The following is a 21,790-nucleotide window of genomic DNA, read 5'->3' as shown; positions in this document are numbered from 1 at the left end:
CAGGAGAAGGATGAACCACTCTTCTTGCCTACATGTCGCCGTGGGGTATGACAAGGGAAGGCTAAACCACTCACCTTGTACATAGCAAACCACTAGGGGAAGGCTAAACCACTCACCTTATGGTTGCTCATCTCTTTAGAAGTACCCCAAGCTCCCTGGAGCTCCCAGAGCTCAATGTATATATCATACAGGACCCTCATAAGGGGCTCTCTCCACGACTCCTAGTCATTCTTGGAAAGTCAGTAATTTGACCTTTCCCAGGGGCTTCGTCAAAATGTCGGCGACTTGCTCATCGGTCCCAATATGATGTAGCCTTATCGCTCCTCGTTGTACCACATCCCAGATAAAGTGGTACTTGATATTGATGTGTTTGGAGAGATCATGAAATACAGGATTCTCTGATAAACGAATCCCACTCTGGTTGTCGCAGAGGATCATGGTAGTATCCAACGTATGACCAAACAGATCACTAAAGAGTTTCTGTAACCAGACAACTTCATAGGAGGCAATACTTGCAGCAATGTATTCAACTTCAGCAGTGCTCAAAGCCACCGACTTCTGCGTCTTGCTCATCTAGGATATTCAAGCAGAACCCAAAGAGATACAACACCCAGAAGTGCTCTTTCGGTCCGCCACACTGCCTGCCCAATCAACATCGAAATAACCATGCAGCCTCACATCTCCGACAGTGTATCTCAGTCCATGAGTGATTGTGCCCTGAAGATATCTTAGAAGATTCTTGGCATCATTCCAATGTGAGTGATGAGTCTCAACCATATATTGGCTCAACGTGTTGACTGCAAAACATATATCCGGGCGGGAGTTCACCAAGAACATTAATGCTCCTATGAGTTGACGATACTCAGAAGCATTTCCCAATACAGGTCTAACAACACTACCGCATAACTTCTTGAAGTTAAGCGGGCTTGCAGTCCACCATACCAAATCTCTCCAATATCTTCACTACATATTTTCCTTGTGATAGGAAAATTTCTCCTGGCTTTTGCTAGACTTCTAGCTCTGAGAAATAGTGCATTGGTCCTAGGTCCTTCATCTCAAATTCGGAAGCCAACTCCCTCTTGCATTTGTGGATGAGAGGGTCTGCACTTGTCAGAAAGAGGTCAACAACATACAACACTAGTATGAGAGGCTTATCATCTTCAACCTGAAAGTAAATGTTCGGATCAACTTCACTCCTAGTGAATCCCAACTTCATCAAATAGCTATCGATCCTCTCATACCAAGCTCGGGGTGCTTGCTTCAGTGCATAGAGAGCTTTCTTCAACCTGCATACATGAGATTCCCGATTATGAATCTCAAACCCCTCGGGTTGTTCCACAAAGATTTACTCTTTAATCAAACCATGCAAGAACGTGGTCTTGACATCCATCTGATGTAGGTTCCATCCTTGCGAAGCAGCAAGGGCTATGATCGAGCGGATGGTGGTGTATCAGGCAATAATTGCAAATATCTCATCGTAATCCTTACCTTCCTTTTGAGAGAGGCCTCGAGCAACAAAGCGAGCCTTGTACTTTTCAGCACTCCCATCTGCTCCATCCTTGATTTTGTAAAGCCATTTCGAGGTGACAATGGTTTTGTCCTGGGGTCTGGGGACCACATCCCAGACATCATTCTTCATGATGGACTCGTATTCTTCATTCATAGCATCCTTCCATACTTGATGCTTTATGGCTTCTTCGAACGATGTAGGCTCGTTTTGAATGATGGTGCTCATAATGGTCAAGTATCCCTGATACCTGGTCAGCTTCTTGCTTTCATGGAAAGTCCCTCTGGGTGCAATATGTCTCTCGACATCTTCAAGAGTCCCTCTAAGCCTTGAGGGCCTCTTCCTAGAGGAGGAAGGCTCTTGCGGAGGGGGATCAATAGGATCCATAGGTTCTTCAACACCGAACATCGATTCATCCTCCTTTTCATCCGGCTTCCCGATGTCAGGGTCTTTATCTTTCCTTAGAATAGGACGATTGTCAAGCTTGCTAAGTGCCATATCTTCGTCAAAGGTGACATCATGACTTATCTCAACTTCCTTTTGACCAACCACATAGATTCTTTTTCTTCGAATTTTCGCTATAGCCCACAAAGATTCCCTTCTTTCCTGATGCACCCAATTTGCTTCTTTTCTCTTTCTGCACATGAAAATATATGGGACTTCCAAAAATTCTAAAATGAGAGACATTAGGCTTCTTACCTGTGAACATTTCTTTCGGGAGTCTTGGAATCCAATGCTTGATGAGGGCATTGGTTTTGAACATATACGGTGGTATTCGCAGCTTTGGCCCATAGAAACTTCAGAAGCCTTTGATCATGGAGCATGGCACGAACAACTTCCATAATTGTACAATTCTTCCTTTCAGCCACACCATTCTGCTCAGGAGTGTATGGTGTTGTGGTCTCCCTCTTAATGCCAACTTCTTTGTAGAAGTCATGGAACTCATTGGATTCATCCTTGGTCCCATTATCAATCCTTAATATCTTGATTCTCTTCTCAGTTTGATTCTCAATCAGGGCTTTGAAGTGACGGAACCAGGAGAACACTTCATCCTTCTTTTTCAAGAAGTAGATCCAAGTCTTGTGAGAATAATCATCTATAAAAGAGTTTACGGGCATCATAATCATCTGAGGCCATAGTCACTCCCATGCTTTGGGCAAGAGGGTGACTAGATACCTAAAGTCACTCTCATAGGCTTGCTCGCCTACGACTATGGACCAAACTTGCCATTTTTGTGCCAGCAACTCTGGGATTTAAGCTACTTTTTCAAGCCTAGAGCCCAGGCCACTGCTTAGAATGGAATGAAAGCTTAGAATCGACTTCACTCCTAGTGAATCCCAGCTTCATCAAATAGCTATCAATCCTCTCATACCAAGCTCTGGGTGCTTGCTTCAGCCCATAGAGAGCTTTCTTCAACCTGCATACATGATATTCCCGATTATGAATTGCAAACCCCTCGGGTTGTTCCACATAGACTTCCTCTTTAATCGAACCATGCAAGAACGCGATCTTGAAGAAGGAAGGACTTGACTTGTGCTTGGAGGATATTCTTGTCAAGGGTCTAGGGTTTGGCAGTGATCAATAAAAGCTTCAATAAGAGAAATTCACGAAAGGGTTTTCCTCTCAAGAGAAGAGAGGTTTTGGCCCTGGCAGAGAGCCAACATCTTGTGTTCTTGTTCTTATGTTTTGGTAGCAGTTTGATAAAGTACACACACATGCATTAATAATAAGAAGAAAAAGATTAAGCTAACAAGAAAAAGTAAAAAGACTCCATAAATTGTTATCAAGTAACAAAGAATCACACTACACTTATTTTTCCTTAGATTCTTCAACAATATCAACATCCTAGGATAGGGAGTACGGTAGTACACGATACGTCCATTGGTAGTACTATGGTCCCTATCCTCATTTTCCTACTCATTGGCCAGATGAGAGGTCCTTCCCATGAGTCCCAGACTGCATGGGTAGGATGTGCCAGCAAGAGAAGGTGAACCACTCATCCTGCTCATATGCCATAGGAGAAGGTGATCCACTCATCCTGCTCATATGCCATAGGAGAATGTGAACCACTCAACCAATGCATATGTCACCATGGGTATCACAAGGGAAGGTGAACCACTCACCTTGTACATCGCGCACCATTAGGGGAAGGTGGACCACTCACCCTATGGTTGCTCATTGCTCCAAGAAGTACCCCAAACCCCCCATAGCTCCTAGAGCTCAACATCCACCTCATACAGGACCCTCATAAGAGGGTCTATCCACGACTCATAAGAGGGGCTTCATAAGAATATTAACGACCTGATCATCAGTCCCAATGTGTTGGAGCCTTATTGCTCCCCGTTGTAACATATCTTGGATAAAGTGGTACCTGATATCAATATGCTTGGAGCGGTCATGAAACACGGGATTCTTCGAAAGAAGAATCCTACTCTGGTTGTCATAGAAGATCACGGTGGTATTCAGCACATGTCCAAACAACTCACTAAAGAGCTTCCTCAACCAAAGAGCTTCACATGAGTCCAAACTAGCAACAATATATTCAGCCTCAGTGGTGCTTAAGGCAACCGACTTCTACTTCCTGCTCATCCATGATATCGAAGCAGAACCTAGAGAGAAGCAACATCAAAATTGCTTTTACGATCCACCACATTGCCAGCCTAGTCTGCATTAGAGTAACCATGGAGCCTCACATTCCTGACAATGTATCTCAGTCCATAAGTGATTATGCCCAGAAGATATCTTAAGAGATTCTTGGCAACAAGCCAATGTATGTGATGAAGCTCGACCATAAAATGACTCAATGTATTCATTGCAAAACATATGTCCGGACAAGAGTTCACCAAGAACATCAGGGCCCCCATGAGTTGACGATACTCAGAAGGATTTCCCAAATCGGGCCCAACAACACTTCAACATAACTTCTTGAAGTTAAGTTCCATCGGAGTAGTCACGAACTTGCAATCCACCATCCCAAATCTTTCAAGTATCTTCGCAATATATTTTCCTTGAGAAAGGAAAATCTCACTTGGCTTTTGCCAGACCTCCAACCCTAGGAAGTAATGCATCATTACTAGGTCCTTCATCTCGAATTCGGAAGCCAACTCCCTCTTACATTGATGAATAAGAGGGTTTGCACCAGTCAGAAAGAGATCGCCACATAGAGTACCAACATGAGAGGTCTATCATTCTCAACCTTAAAGTAAAGGTTCAGATCAACTTCACTTCTTGTAAATCCCAGCTTCATTAGATAGTTATCGATCGTCTCATACCAAGCCCGGGGTGCTTGCTTCAACCCATAGAGGGCTTTCTTCAACCTGCATACAGGTGTTTGATGATCTTGAACTTCGAACCCCTAAGGTTGTTCTACATAAACTTCCTCCTTAAGTGAACCATGCAAGAAGGAAGTCTTGACATCCATCTGGTGGAGATTCCATCCTTGCAAGGCAGCAAGGGCTATAATCGAATGGATGGTGGTGTAGTGGGCAACCGATGCAAATATCTCATCCTAATCTACACCTTCCTTTTGAGAGAAGCCTCGAGCAACGAATCTGGTCTTGAACTTTTCAGCACTTCCATCAGCTCCATGCTTGATCTTTTAGAACCATTTCGAGGTGACAACGGATTTGTCCTTGGGTCTAGGAACCACATCCCAGACATCATTCTTCATAATCGACTTGTACCCTTTGTTCATTGCATCCTTCCAAACTTGGTGTTTGGCAGCTTCTTCGAATGTGCAAGGCTCAAATTGAATAATGGTGCTCATTGCAGTTAAGTACCCTTGGTACCTATTCGGCTTCTTGCTTTCACGAAATGTCCCCCTAGGTGCAACATGTCTCTCGGCATCTTCGAGAGTCTTTCTAAGCCATGAGGGTCTCCTTTTCGAGGAGGATCGCTCATGAGGGGGTGGTTCAATGGGATCCATTGGTCCTTCAACATCGGGCATTTGCTCATCCTGTGGTTTTCCTTGCTTTCTGGAATCTGCTTCTTTGTCCTTCCTTGGAAGAGGAAGGTTACTAATCTTCCCAAGGGCAGCATCCTCATCGAAGTGACATCATGATTTATCTCTATTTCTCTTTGACTAGGCACATAGATCCTATATGCCGTAGAAGTTTCACTGTAGCCCACAAATGTTCCTTTCTTCCCAGAAGTATCCAATTTGCTTCTCTTTTCCTTCGGCACATGAAAATATATGGGGCTACCAAAAATTCTAAAGTGAGAAACATCAGGTTTCTTACCAGTGAAAACTTGTTCGGGAGTTTTGGAGTCCAACACTTGATGAGAGCATCTATTTTGAACATACACGACGTTGTTTGCAGCTTTAGCGCATAAGAACTTTAAAAGGCTTTGATCATGAAGCATGTCACGAGTGGCTTCAACGATAGAACGATTCTTCCTTTTAGAAACACCATTTTGCTCAGGAGTATATGCGGTAGTAGTCTCCCTCTTAATGCCAGCTTCTCTACAATAATCTTTGAACTCATTTGATTCGTATTCGGTTCCATTATCGGTCCTCAATATTTTGATCTTCTTTCCAGTTTGATTTTTGACCAAAGCTTTTGAAAGAACGAAACCATGAAAATACTTCATCCTTATTCTTCAAGAAATATATCCAAGTCTTGCGAGAGAAGTCATCCATAAAGATAACATAATATATATATCCTCCCAATGAGTTCACGAGCATTGCACTAGATAGATCAGAATGAATCAATTGCAATATGTCAGTGGTCTTGCTATCACTTGAGGGGATTGGTCCCCTTGTATGTTTTCCTTTGGCACACCCCTGACAAACACCTTCATGTTGTACTTCAAATTGAGGCATACTTGTCACCATCTTCCTTACATCGGGTAGAGCCTTATAATGTAGACGAGCAAATCTCTGGTGCCATAATTCGGATTGAAGTGATGTGTTGCAAGACATAGCTCCCAATGGGCTTCCTCCAACTTGATATAGGCTATCAACCTTGAAGCCAAGTGTAAATGCATCTTTGAATTTTTTATTCCACACACATACCTTTCCATCGATGAATGCCACCTTGAATCCTTTGTCCTCCATCGCCAAGATAGATTCCACGTTCTTTAGACCGGGTACATACAATACTTCTTGTAGATGAATGGTATTACCCTGATTCAATTGAAGAGTAACATTCCCAACTCCCTTCACGGGATAGGTGGCATTGTCTCCAAGGATAATTTCTAAATTTGTATCCCTTTCAATCAGATTTGAAAGAGCTTCTTTATACCCGGTGAAGTGCCTTGAGGCACCACTATCAATCAATCGATTTCCCAAAGTGTTTGGAGGAGACACAGTATAAAGGGCAGATATAAGATAGAATTCTTTTTTCTTGTTATCAACAACATTAGATTCATCATACTTGGTGTTTCTTGATCTCTTGGGAGGGTGACCATTTCCTTAATGAGGAGCGGGAGTATTCCTTTTTCCATGGTTGTTGAATTTGCCATTCCTTTGATTGTTGTTGCCCCTGAAATTGTTGTTGTTGTGGTTGTCATCATCATGAGGTGTATCCCTTCTATTAGGACACTCCCTAGCATAGTGACCAAGCTTGTTGCAAATGAAGCATCTTCCCTTTCATTTTTGAAACTTGGCCTTCCTTGACATTGCTTCTTTGAACCTGCATTGTTCTTCTTTTTAGTATGAGCGGACAATGCAATAGGATCATTCCTATTTGAAGGCATATCTAGTTCCATCATCCTTGTTTCTTCTTGAGAGCATCTAGTCAACAATTCTTCAAAACTTGGAATCCTGTCGTTGTTAAGAATAGTAGTGTTGAACATGTGCCATTCATGAGGGAGTCCTCCAAGGGAAATGAGGGTAAGCTTCCTATCAGCGATATCTTTTCCAATAGAAAGAAGATCATTTTTGATCTTAGTAATCCTCATGAAGTAGGATTGAATATCTTCATTTCTTCCTTTCTTTATATCCTTCAGCTTGTTCTTGAGGAAAAGAATTTGATTTGCATTGCTAGATTTGAACATGCCAACCAACCTGTCATATATCTCCTTTGATGTGTTCAAATTGGAAATGTAAGCAACTAAATGCTTATGAATAGAATCACTGATGATCTTCTTAGCTTTGAATTCACCCTTCTTGTACTTGGTCTTAGCAACAGTGGGTGTATTAGGAGGTTTTGAAATCTTTCCTTGCACATAATCCATCACATCTTGTTCTTCTAACATCAAATCAAGAGACATCTTCCGTGCATGATAAGCAGACTTATCATGAAGCTTATCATTAGACTTGAAGTAGGATGTGGAAGCCATTGAATGTTGTCTTTGATCAGTGATTGCTCCTCTTAGTGATTGCTCTTCTCACTCTTGCTTGGGCTTTGTCTTCACCTCAGCTCTGATACCATGTTAATTTTAGGATAACGGTTGTATGTTCTATGCTAAGTGCAATTTTACTTCAATTTCTTTATAAGCCCAATATCAATATTCAATTTAGCAATCACATCAACATGATAGTAAAATGAAGATAGAACATAAACAATAACAACAAAAGACAAGCCAAGACAAGAGGACACAAGATATGGCACCAGCCAGGGACAAACCCCAATGTGGGGAAACCCTTGATCAATTCTTCTTATAATTCTTCAAAAGTTCAGCAGAGAGTGAAAGTACAATGTATAATATTCACTTGCCCAATTACAGTGAAAATATGATCAATCAAATAGCAGAAACAGAAAGCCCTAACTAGAAAGTCAACGTTGGTCAACAATCAAAATTCTCTCTCAATTCAGCTCGGTCAAACCCAATCAACTTCGGCCTCCAATAGCAAGTCCAATCAGCACAAAAACAGTCCAAAAAATTCCAGTCAGACCTGTTCAACAAAAGTCAATGCAACAGCCAGCCCTAGCATAGTCAATGCTGGTCCAATAGAGGTCAATCAACCTCGGATTTTGTGCCCAAATTGCAGCCTACTTAAACATAAATCCTCCACCCAAAACTGCACTCAAAATAGGTCAATGCTTGGTCAACGCAAGTAAAAAACAACCTTTGCAATTTTGGTAAACTTTGGTCAATAGCTAGAACAAAAAACCCTTCCTTTTCTTCGCATGTGTGTAGAGGAGAGTCTGAATTTCGTACCCAATCAATGAAGGAGAGAGAAGATTATGAGTGAGTGAAGTGTCCAAATGAGGAGGAGGCACCATGTATTTATATGCAAACGTTGAGGATGATTAGACGTGATTATTGGGCTTCTGAGTCTACATGAGTTTGTTGGCCGACCTTGACAATTTGTCCATAATCAAAATAAATTCATAATTCCATTTGTACATGTCATAATCGGATGATCTTTAGATCAATCCTACACGTCTCGAGGAGAGGAATCCAATAAAAATATGAGTTGTCTCATATGAGCTGTCCAATGTGAATTTTTGCCCTAGTTGCCAAATTTAACAAAAACCCAGTCAAACTCTTCCACTAGCAAATTCAAATTGAGATAGACCAAGACCCAAGACCCTAGACCCAAAGACCTTCCTCCTCCACCAAGTTAGCCTTCCAATACGATTCAACAAACTTCAGTAGACTTCTTGTCTACCAGCTCTAGCCCAGCATCAACTTAGAATTTCAGCGCCCAACAGATCCAGAATTTCGACCCAACTATATTTCTGTAACTTCGTCCCTTCGTGGAACTCAACAGCTTCACGTGAGAGAGAGAGAGAGAGAGAATTTCAACTTGTGCTTGATAGAGACCTCCTCCTTCGCTACCCTTTTCCTTCTTAACCTTTGAATTCCGCACTTTTACTGGCCCCAGAAGTTGCAGATCTAACTTGATGAGAGAGTGCTCCAACTGAGGTCGAGTTGTTGCCTTTATATTGGAGATTTTGCCCCTTAATTAGGTCGAGTTGGTGGAGGAGGTCTAGAAGATCTAATTTACATCAAAATAAATTTCTTTGTTGACAAATAAAGCCCAAGAAGGGTCCTTTTACATTATGACATGGACAAGGACACTTGAGATAAACCCTAGAAGCCTTCAATGTAGGATTTGACCTAAAAACAATTGACCCAAGCATGAAACCCATGTTTTAATAAGTCAATTTCTTTAATAATAAAATTATTTTTTCTTTCTTTTGACAAATACATTACATCATGACTTATACAACTATGAAGATCGACACTAGTTACATTCTTCAACAGGCACTTCATAGTGACATGCCCTTCCATAATGGGCTTTTGAGTGTACATGTGTCTCCATGTTCAAGAGGGAGACTATTAAAGGACACTATTAGGTTGTTTCAACCTCTAAGGGAGTGACAGGTCCATGGTATATCTATCTTATGGTTGGAGGCATCTGATCTAGTGATGGAATGGAGTGGGGCATCAGGGGAAGGATCCAAGCCACATGCTATGGTACAAGGGTAGCTACAATGAGGATTTCTACTAGGAAGCAGGAATCAATAAAGAGCTAATAATGCCCTACAATCTGCAGCAGAATGAAGTGGCATAGAGGAAGAACATGAGTATAGTCGAAGCAACCAAGGCCATGATCCATGATCAAGATTTGCCTATGTTCTTATGGGTGGAGGCATGTAATACAACTGTATACCTGCAGAACAAGTGTCCTCATAGGGCAATGGAGGACATGACTCCTAAGGTGGATTTTATAGGAGTGAAACCGAAGGTGATTCATTTGTGCATCTTCGATAGTCCAATATATGTCTAAATTTCTTCAGAGAAGAAGACTAATTGGAGCCCTCATCAAAGCGGCATTTTTGTTGCATATAGTGAGACTTCAAAGGCTTGCAGGCTCTACATTCCAGGACAGAGGAAAGAAGATAGTTGTCAAAAGGGATGACATATTTGAGGAGGGTAGGACTTTTAGTAGGTCACATGGGACAGATGCAGCAACAATAGAGGATTGGGAGCAAGAGGCTCTGAAAGCTGAAGAGGGACCAATAAAGGAAACAATGTTCAGATCAGTTGGAGGAGCAATATGTTCCTTCGAGCTCTATCATGAGGCTAATATTGGCCAAAAAGACATTGAGAGATGTTGAGGAGCATGTGGAGGCTCCTAGTAGCACTTTCAGGGAGATTGGACACTAGGTAGATATCCCTGTTATTTGGCCTTGACGAGCAACATCAATGAGTTTGAGCCTTCTACCTTTGAGGAGGTAGCAGACTAGCATGTTTGGAGGGATGCCTTGGTGGAAGAGCATAGTTCAATCATGAAGAACATGTGTGGGAGATAGTACCTAGGCCTGAAGGGAGGTTAGTGGCCACTTCTCAATGGATCTTCAAGATCATGCATGCAATTGATGGTAGTGTCGAGAAGTATAAGGCGAGGTTCGTGGCAAGAGGGTTCTCCTAGAAAGAGGGAGTAGACTATGAGGATACATTTTCTCTTGTCGCTAGATATGAATCTATCAAGGAAATCATTTCTAGTGCTCCAGATTGAGGAAGGCCTTACACAGACTGAAGCAAGTAGCTTGCACATGGTACTCCAAGATTGATAGGTACCTAGTTGGATTTGGCTTAACCAAGAGTGAGGCGGACTCCAACTTGTACTATGTACTTGTTGAGGGTGAGTCACTTATCTTAGTATTGTATGTTGACGATCTCATTCAGACAAGATCAGAGAAGCTCATAGGGATGTTCAAGGAGGACTTTGCTCCGGAGTTGGAGATGAACATTGGATTGATGCACTACTTTTTGGGATTGGAGGTGTGGCAATAGCCACGAAACCTTGGGCAAGGCAAGTATGCAGTTAAAATTTTGAGCAGATTTTGGATGGAGGATTGTAGGTCGAGGTCTACACCTATGATCACCAACTTGAGGAAGCTAAGTGCTTCTAACTTCTAAGGGTGAGTTAGTGGATCCCACTTTGTATAGACAATTGATTGGATCCTTGATATATCTAGTCAACACTAGGTTGCATATTTGTTTCATTGTGAACACGCCCAGTCAGTTCATGGTGGAGTCGAGGAGGGTTCATTTGGTGGCAATGAAGCATGTGCTCAGGTACCCTCAAGGTACAATGGACTTTGGACCGAGATATGTTAGAGTTGGTGGAGTGGAGTTGCAGGGCTACACAGATTCAGATTGGGCAGGGAGAGTACTTCTAGATGTTTTTTGAACTTGGGATCAACTATGATCTCGTGGTATAGCAAGAAGCAACACTCTAGCACTTAGCTCAACCAAGGCAAAGTACATGGCAGTGAGTTTGGCGAGCTGTGAGTCCATATGGATTCGTAAGATACTCACTTGATTATTTGGTCTTGAGATGGGATCAACTGTGATTTATTGTGACAACGAGAGTTGCATTAAGCTCTCTGAGAATCTAGTGTTTCATGATAGGTCCAAGCACATAGATAGGGTCCAGAGAGGTGTTGTGAGATTGCAGTACATCTCCACAGAGGAGTAGGTCACATGTATTTTCACCTAGCCTCTAGTGAAGGGAAAGCTTTTGTTTTACAAAAGACAAGCTAGGGGTGCTAGAGAATCCCTTCCTTGCTAGGAGGGAGTGTTGATTTTATAGCATTAGAAGGTCTTCTACATTGGCTTGGTGTTTTCGCGTGTAGAAGATATTGATTGGCTCTTTAGGTGCTTGTGGAGTAAGTGATATTATGAATTCTTTCTTGATGTTAACTTAGGAAAAGTACAATAATTAATCTAATTAATTATTTAAGTGAGTTAGATATAATCTCAATCTTTGATCTCAAGTGAGGCTTAGGATTTAATCATAGCCATTGATCACTTAGGAAATTAGGGAGAGGTGAAGACATACTCAGAGAAGGAAGCAATTTTCTATAGAGCGAGAGGCTTGACTAGATTGAAGAGAAGTGAGACAGAGGAGAAGTGTAGCAGGGAATTTTGGGAGAAATTCAAGGAGGCCAAGTCATTGAAGAAGAGAGTCAATTTGTGGAGGAGGTTGAATTATCTAGGGAGGTGGATTTCTCTAGTGCGTAAGGGTTGTACAAGACAGGGAGAAAGGGAGGTCAATTTGCTAGTGAGACAGGTTAATTCTCTAGGGTTAATTTGCTTCTGGTGGTTCTTCCAATGGGGTTGAGTTTCTAGGTGCCCAACAACTATATTTTTCTATGTATTCTTTGTGGGTCTAACCCAAAATTTTCTCGAGAAATTTAATGAAGGAAGATTGTGTCGGGTGTAAATTTGTTGTTGTGGTGTAATTGATGTCTTCATTTTATTTACGCTGCATTTTTTAAGTTAATATTTTCTATGGTTTTAATAAATTGATGAAGTGAAATAAATCAGATCTGGTATGAGAAAAATTAACACTCTATTTGTTCAATTTTTGATAATAAAATATTTATATCTTTGATATGTTTAAGAAACTTGGAAACCAAAAGGTCCCAACATACCTTTTGTTATCCAACATCTTCATACTTAGGAGAATTTGTCTTTATGTGAATTTGGGTTGCATATAATGGCTAGGCCTCTTGAGAGACCTTTCATACCTATTGAATTAAGCAAAATAGCAAGATTCGATTGTATTGGCCATTGCTATACAACAAGTCAGCAATGGTACAAAATTCAATGAATTTTTTGTGTAGTAAGGATAGGTATGGTCCATTTACTTTTTAATGTTTTTGATAATATACCTTATGTCTTTGATACCCATCCACCCATAAATCCCCTAGAAAGGCCAAAAATATCTTTTAGAAACCCAAAAAAAGCCTATAGATATAAATTAATCATCAAATATTTAAGGAATGTTTTTTTAATTTTTTTAATAATTTTGTGGGTGTCCATAAGGCTGAAATTCCTCTAAAACCTGGAAAATGCATATTTTAATATCTAGGAGAAGTTTACTTCCGTATTGGAGCTATAGTGAATATTTTCGTTCCATATTATTTCTATCCCAAATAGTATTTGAATCTTGCTATCATGGAAGTAGATACAAGCATATATAATACATAATTCCAATGGAGATACAAATGTACAAATATTCTCACACACAAGGTTACTTGGGACTCGGGAGCGGAAGCCGGAACAAGAAGCGACATTTTCAAAAGCTCCCGGGTCGGGAGCAAATTTTTATATAATATATATTTTTATATATTTTGATGCATGTATGTTAACAAAAGCATGTAGAATGATGAATTATAGAAAAAGCATAAAAACATGGATTAAACCATATAACATCAATCATCTAGAAGTTATAATCTTCATCAACCATGTCCACAAGTTACAAGTTCTCATTTATATATCATTTAAGGGTGCACATAACCAAAATAGCATCGAGTACAATCCATCTCTGAACCTAAAATACATCAACAAATAGGCTGTAGATGGCCGCTAGCATCCAAAAAAATCATGCTACAACAAATAGCTACATATCATCAAAATCATTGCCTATCTTGGCATCTCTGTCATTAATATCACCCTCTAAGCAATTAATGTAAGATAGAAAAAATGTAACATGTCAAGTCAAGATTTGTTTGAGTGATGGGTACATTTTTAGTAGGGTCATGATAGAGGAGTTCGACAACCAATGTCACTAACATCAAGGTACATAGAAGGCTTGGTGCTTTTGATTAAATACGAGTTCCATACCCTAGTACATGACAAAATCGAATGGAAACATTGCAATCCCCCCAATCCTGAAAAACTTATAAGTCTGCTGGATTTTGAGTGAGATCTAAAATTCTACTTTCTCCATATGAAATCCAACGAGGTTGGAACCAGTGTCAAACATCCTAAGTCATTTTGTATTTTTGACCGGAGAATCCACAGTTGAAGAATTTATACACCGACGTTTCGAATCCCAAATGGGATCCATCATCAGGGAATAGAGAAAGATGATAAGAGAAAGATGATAAAAAGAAGAGCCAGATGAAGGGAATAAATACTCATGAGGGATGAATGATCACGGAACAGCACAGGTCGGCCAAAGAGATTTAAAAATGAAACCTAATTTTTATTTTTATTTTTAATTTAATATCATTTAATTAATATTTATAAAATAAAAACTCTAAACTAAAATCTAAGTTAATATTAGTATTAAAAACTAATATATATATTAATATTAAAACCTAAAATATAAATTGATACTTAGAACTAAAATATAAGTTGATAATGATAACAAACACTAATATATAATTTAAAATTATATATTAGTGTTTGTTATCATTATCAACTTATATTTTAGTTCTAAGTATCAATTTATATTTTAGGTTTTAATATTAATATATATATTAGTTTTTAATACTAATATTAACTTAGATTTTAGTTTAAAGTTTTTATTTTATAAATATTAATTAAATGATATTAAATTAAAAATAAAAATAAAAATTAGGTTTCATTTTTAAATCTCTTTGGCCGACCTGTGCTGTTCCGTGATCATTCATCCCTCATGAGTATTTATTCCCTTCATCTGGCTCTTCTTTTTATCATCTTTCTCTTATCATCTTTCTCTATTCCCTGGTGATGGATCCCATTTGGGATTCGAAACGTCGGTGTATAAATTCTTCAACTGTGGATTCTCCGGTCAAAAATACAAAATGACTTAGGATGTTTGACACTGGTTCCAACCTCGTTGGATTTCATATGGAGAAAGGAGAATTTTAGATCTCACTCAAAATCATTATCAACTGTGGATTCTCCGGTCAAAAATACAAAAAGCTCAAACCACAGATCTCTGAAATCCATCCTAAGTCATTTCATGGTAATGTTAAATTTAAGTAAAAGTATGTAAATGAAAGATAAAGGAGAATGCGACTTTTACTTACATTACCATGAATTGCATATAAATACTAGGGACATAAAACTCTTGTTTATTTGATTTTTTTTTGCGTTTGGAATATCTTTGCGACAAAATTTTGTGAAAAAACCAGGGAGCGAATTTTATTTTGCAGGAGCGTGCTCCCGGGTCGCTCTCGATTTGTTCCTTCTCGGAGTGCACTTCGGGAGCGATTCGAGGGGGCTGGGGGGTGGGTGCTCCCCATAACCCTGCTCTCACACATTTATCAATCTCTTCAGTCTTCACAGGCAAACATATATGCAGTAATACTTGTTTGTGTAGATATATACAACATAAATGTGTGCACACAAACATGTGTGTGTTTGTGCATAGATATATACATGTGCATTTCTTTATGTAGACAGCCATACATATTTATGAATGTCTAGGTATTCAAGCATAGACAAATTATATTCAACTTCCCTGACATATGTATGTATACAGCCATGCATACATATTTATGTACACATAAATATGTGTACAGCCAATTATATTTATGTATAAAGCCAAACATACATATGTATGTCTATGTACTCAAACGTAGACAATATTATTCTTCTCTCCTGATGTATATGTAAGGATTTATTGTTTCATCACCAAATTTTGGATTTAAATTTTGCCTAAAGCAAATTTGTACCTGCTGCATTGGCAAACCGGATACATAATGTGCATCCCCAGATTTTAATGACCAAAGAATTGATATATTAAGTGCATTGCTGCATTACTTAAATTGCTACATCAAGATTCTGAGCCCAGAGTTTTGCAAAACTTTATATTTAGTAGCATTTCTCAAATGATTTGGTTTCTTGTGATAGCATACAACAGGAAACATGGTATAACCATTTAGGAAGCTAAAAGCATGTTTGAACCAGCTTTATGTTGAAGATCAGGACAGTATTTGTTCATACTGGCAGAAATTTGGATTGCTTCCATTACAGATTTTTCTGAAATAAAATGCTCATACTATCGGTTGTTTAGGAATGTTAGCTTTCTGCAATTTATTTCACATTGAGCAGTGGTGTAGCTATCTTCAGTGGTCTCCACCGTAAAAGCAGAACGTTTTTTAGGTTACTTACATAGGTGGTTGGGACTTTGTGATATTGTACAGTTTCCATTTTTATGGGGCTGCCCAGTGTGCCTGTATGGTTTCCACTTTCATTGGGCTTCCCAGTGTGCCCAAGGACAGATTAAACACTATTCTCCCCACCCACATCTCTTGTTTCTATGATGCTTTTCCTTATTCTTTTTCCAGCAGAGAATGGGTATTGCATTAAATCCTCATGAATTGTACAACACATACTCTGTCACACAAACACAGAGACAAAGACACATCACTTGCTTCATCTCTCATTGTTTTGTATTTTTCCTGTTTTAGCTTACTGTCTATTATGTGCAGTTACAGCGGCAGTTGAGTTTTGTTTCCAGTCGGGAGGAAGAAGATAGGATTCAAAAAGAGCGAAAAGAAAAAGTAGACACCTGATTCATTTGCAAATTCTTCATATTCCTGCCATTTGTGAAGGAAGCTAAAGTTGTAGGGCTGTGTTGAAGATCTGGATACAATGGTCCACTAAAAATGTGTCACTTCTTAGTGGTGTTTTAACTGTCTATTACCCTTCATTATTTGGTAAACATGAATGGACCAGAAAGCAGAGCACCATGCACGGGAGCCTATGTTTGCATTTATATCAGCTAGGCAGTAATGATGGCTTTATACATCAAGTTAGCCAAGCATTTACCTTATGGAATGGTGTGCATCTGCATCTTTTAAAGATTTCCGTCAAAGCATATGTCTATGCCCATGCAGTCATATCTCATCTGTTGACTGCATAAACTTCCATCATCAAATATCTCTCCATGATGGGGGCAGCAGTGGAAGTTGACTTGTGAGATTACTAGTGGGCTTCAGCGGCATATCAGTGTGCCAGTAATACTAATAGTCTACAAAAATGCCTGGGAAATTTATATTACAAAATATCTGAAAACATTGCTGTTGATGACAGATTAATGTAACAAGATTTGTATGTGAATGTATTCATAATTATCTCAGTTATTTTACAGCTGCCTTACTTTCATAAAAGACAGCTTGTGTATGAGAGACGGTCTCATTTGAAGATCAACTAGGATGATTCTTCCTATGTTGTAAATATTGGTGTTTAGTATTTCTTTATAGGCTACAAATGCCCAGGTAGATTTTATTCTAATCTACATTACAATCCATGCTCTGAGATACGAGCCTTTACAATTCATTGTATATTGGAAGGTTTTGGTTCGTGAGTTTACTAGTAGTTACGCTTGACAGATAAGTAGCTGTCTCGCATTTGACAATGTCAAGGAATATGCTACCTAGCATAGTCAATATTTTGGATACTTCTGTATTTGAATAAATAAATGGGTGTATTTGTAGTTTGTTGTAGTTGTTTATCCTAATATGCTGATAGGTGTTACTGAAAAGAAGTGCAAATGTGCATGTCAACCTGGAAAGCATGAATTAAAGTTTCTTGACAGTGGAACTAGTGACCGTACAACTGTTGCATTTTGCCACTAAACTGAACTTGTTTTGCATACATGATAACGTGATACACAGAATGTGTTCTCATGGCTACACATATGAGTTCTTGTTTAAATTGTAAGGCAAGCATTCACTCATTTATTCTGATTGCATGGAAATATAACATTATCATGAATATTTGTGCTCTTATACAAAGTACACAATGAAATACAGAATGTTTTCCACTTTTCCCGTGGCTAACACAGAGGGGTCCTTGTTTAAATTGTCAGGCAACCATTCACTCATTTATACTGATTGCATATAAATGTGGCATTTTCATGATTATCTGTGCTCTTATACAAAGTACACAATGAAATACATAATGATGTTGTCTGTAGCTGCTGACAACCAGGGGTTTAAATGTGATCCAAAATTTTCTGGATCCTAGCACAGAAACTAGAGTGAACCACTGCCTGTTCTTCAACCCGAGTCACAAACTTTCTTGAATTTAAAATATGCTGCTAGTAAAACAAACTGCTAGCTGTGCAACAAAGCTGTCAATAACTGACATGGAAAATAGAACAGCTTAATCTACAGACTCATTGCTGTTTTCTAGATTTACTGCTAAATCATTTATCTTTGGGGATGGGATCTTCTGTAGACTTCCATATTTGCATCATGTGTTGCTACAAGTGACAAAACTATGAATAAAAGTCCACTGCAGACTAGTGACTGCTGTGGAGAAATCCTGTTAAAGACAGAAAATGAAGCATAGTTGAAAAGCTTACTGTTAAATTTGGACAACTAGGTCCAAACTCCATGTTCTGATGCTCAGATTAAGAGGCTAATATTTTTGTTGGATTCCTCTTTCTGAGAGGTGTAAAATCCATATAAAAATAGTCTTAATCCGATGAGTAGAACTTATATTTTGAATTTATTATTCTTAATAAATTATATGTGCAAGGTCAGCCAGTTTTGTAATGTAGGCTCACATCCCCAACAGATGTGTCACACACCCTCATTGATGGATATATATACAGGAAAAGTTGGAGAGAATTTGATCACAACAAAAACTCTCATCTTCCTCTCTCATCCTTAAAGTACGAGCTACCTGGAGGACGAATTTCAGCCACATGTGGGAAGGACGAAGAGGATTTTTCTGCTGCTAGGGTTTCGCAGAAGTTTGACCAGCGTTGACTTTGGTCCAAACAAGCTGAAAACTTGTGGGAGGTTCGATTTTTGAAGGCCGTACTACTTGGCACAAAAATCGAGGTCAAAGGGTTGACCGTTTTGCTGCTGCGTTGACTTTTAGCTTGCTGCCCCTGCGTTGACTTTTCAGGACAGCGTTGACTTTTGTAGAACTGACTTGGGTTGACTCATCTACAGGTTGGAGGGTTGTTGTGACACATGCTGGGCTGGCTGACCAAAGGAGACTTTGCTGGTTGAAGCATCCTGTTGACCGCCGAAACGATCACATACATTTTTCTTGTTTCTGATTTGTCTTCTGTAAGATCTGCTTATATGTTCTATCTGCATTTTGCTTATCTACTTGTATGATTGCTGTGAGAAAAGTGAAATTGCTCTTAGCATAGAACATCTACAAAACTTAACATGGTATCAGAGCCAAGTTGAAGACAAACTCTATCTATAACAATCATCTCTTGTGATCTCTCTCCACTTGTCTTTGGGTTTTGGTGGTGTGAGAGATCAAAAGGGATACGCTATCCTAAAGGATGCCCTAACTAATACGCGGTCAGGGAGGAAGGTTTCATAGCGCAGCAAGGGAGTGACCTAAACACAGGTCTAATGTTCCGTTGATTGGTTTGCATATCTACTAGTTCGTGGAATATATAAGTTCGCAAGACTGTCTCACATATGATATGACCGCAATCCCTTTTCGCATAAGGTATATCCGTGTATGTCACAATCTCTGGCCCGCATATGGAATAACCGATGACTCGCTGAAAAACACAGTCACGTTATCAAATTGCATTATATATTATCACCACATTGTGTATGGCAGGGTATGGCAAACAACGTATGGCAGACAATGTTTCTTTGACATGGCAGACAATGTCATGGTATGGAAAACATCATGTTGAAACATGATATGGCAGACAGTTCTTTGACATGGCAGACAATGTCATGGTATGGAAAACATCATGTTGAAACATGATATGGCAGACAGTTCTTTGACATGGCAGACAATATCATGGTAAGGCAAACATCATGCTGAAACATGATATGGCAGACAGTTCTTTCATGGTATGGCAAACATCATGTTGAAACATGATATGGCAAACAGTGCTTTGACATGGCAGACAGTGAACAACATATATATACACGGTATGGCTGACAGGATTTTGGTATGGCTAACAAAATATATATATATATATATATGACATGGCAAACATAGTATCCATGACAGGGTAGTCTCCCTAGTGACATGATATGGTGGACGCAGTAATAAAAGGACACAGTCAACCGCAATCTAAATTCCACAGTCCTGAGGTGTAGCTGGAGTTATGTATACGTTGTGCAATTATACGCTGGGCAGTCATGTCATACATTGCAGTTATGGTTATATACATTCGCTGGACAGTCCTGTACACATCACATGAGGATATATATATATGCACGCAGAGATCCTGTACACGTCGCAGAAGTCTTGTACGCATTGCAGAGGAGTTATATCAGCCGCAGAAGTTTTATACAATATTATATAGGTCACAGAGGTCCTGTACACGTCGCAGAAGTCTTGTATGCATCACAGGGGAGTGATATTAGCTGCGGAAGTTTTATACAATGTTCCTGTACACATCGCTGAGGTTATATATACACGCAGAGGATGCCAAAGACTTATATATACAAACAGAGTATGCAAATGTCCCTTATGTATATTCGCCGAGGCTGCGGAGGTTTCATACAATTGCATTGGTATATGGTCTCACATTCGTCTCTTTGATGTGGTATGACATTCGCATAATATCCCTGGTTATAATGGCAAATCATATGATCGCGATACTGTGATGATATGTGATATTGCTCTGGTGTGAAAATTGATACAAGATGTATGGCATCAGCTTTATATGACAGGGTCTCGATATATATGATCTTGCTCCAGCAGTATATAGGGTCTTAATATGTATCTGGTCTTGATGTGTATGGTCTTTATATATACGGTAGACTGTACTGACGATGGGAAGTAATCGCTGGACAATATACGCTATAGTACATAAGTTATATATATATATATATGCTGGACATGTATATACACCGGGCAGTCATGATTATATATACACTTGTCATGGTTATTAATACCAGGACCAGAAATACCAGGTATGAGGAGTCTAATGTTGTTGATAAAAGAAATAAGTTCAAAGACTTTTGCAGAGAAGCTGGCATTAAGAGGGAGACTACCACTGCATATACTCCTGAGCAGAATGGTGTTGCTGAACGCAAGAATAGGACTATTGTGGAAGCTGCCCGTGCCATGCTATGTGACCAGGGTCTTCCAAAGTTTCTGTGGGGAGAAGCTGCAAATACTGCTGTGTACATTCAAAACCGATGCCCTCATTCCGCTTTGGACTCCAAAACTCCCGAAGAGGTTTTCTCTGGTAAGAAACCTGATGTCTCACATTTTAGAATTTTTGGATGTCCTGTCTATTTTCATGTGTCGAAAGAAAAGAGAAGTAAGCTGGATGCTACTGGGAAGAAAGGAATGTTTGTGGGCTACAGTGAGACTTCTAAGGCATATAGAGTCTATGTACCTGGTCAAAGGGAAGTAGAGATAAGTCATGATGTCACTTTTGACGAAGATGCTTCCCTGAAGAAAGTAGTAGATACCAAGGGTATCTAGCTGCCATGAGTACTATTATACAATCTGAACCTGGATCTTTTGAGGAAGCCATCAAGCATCAAGTCTGGAAGGATGCTATGCATGAAGAATATGAGGCTATTATGAAGAATGATGTCTGGGATGTGGTCCCAAGACCGAAGGACAAATCTGTTGTCACCGCTAAATGGCTCTACAAGATTAAACATGGATCTAATGGGAGTGCTGAAAAGTTTAAGG

At 39.5% G+C, this 21,790-nt stretch overlaps 1 protein-coding gene across 13 annotated transcripts in view; it reads left to right on the top strand.

Annotated features, from left to right (window-relative positions):
- Window positions 1-17,633, top strand: part of LOC149214756 (Protein kinase superfamily protein) — a 323,935-nt gene extending 306,302 nt beyond the window's left edge. For 12 of the 13 annotated variants that reach the window (XM_089392394.1, XM_089392396.1, XM_089392392.1 and 9 more), the window contains one exon: window positions 16,624-17,633. In XM_089392394.1, the coding sequence (XP_089248520.1) occupies window positions 16,624-16,707 (84 nt within the window). In that variant the 3' untranslated portion in view covers window positions 16,708-17,633. The remainder of the gene's footprint in view (window positions 1-16,623) is intronic. The other variant, XR_016250953.1, reaches the window with a different exon arrangement.
- The last annotated feature ends 4,157 nt before the right edge of the window (window positions 17,634-21,790 follow it).

This window comes from Pinus tabuliformis, chromosome 1_1 (genome assembly GCF_031772625.1).
Source record: "Pinus tabuliformis cultivar Carrire ecotype Pingquan chromosome 1_1, CPIR1, whole genome shotgun sequence".
Taxonomy (NCBI): domain Eukaryota; kingdom Viridiplantae; phylum Streptophyta; class Pinopsida; order Pinales; family Pinaceae; genus Pinus; species Pinus tabuliformis.
The sequence above is the reverse complement of the archived record's forward strand: the minus strand, read 5'-3'. Positions and strand labels throughout refer to the sequence as shown.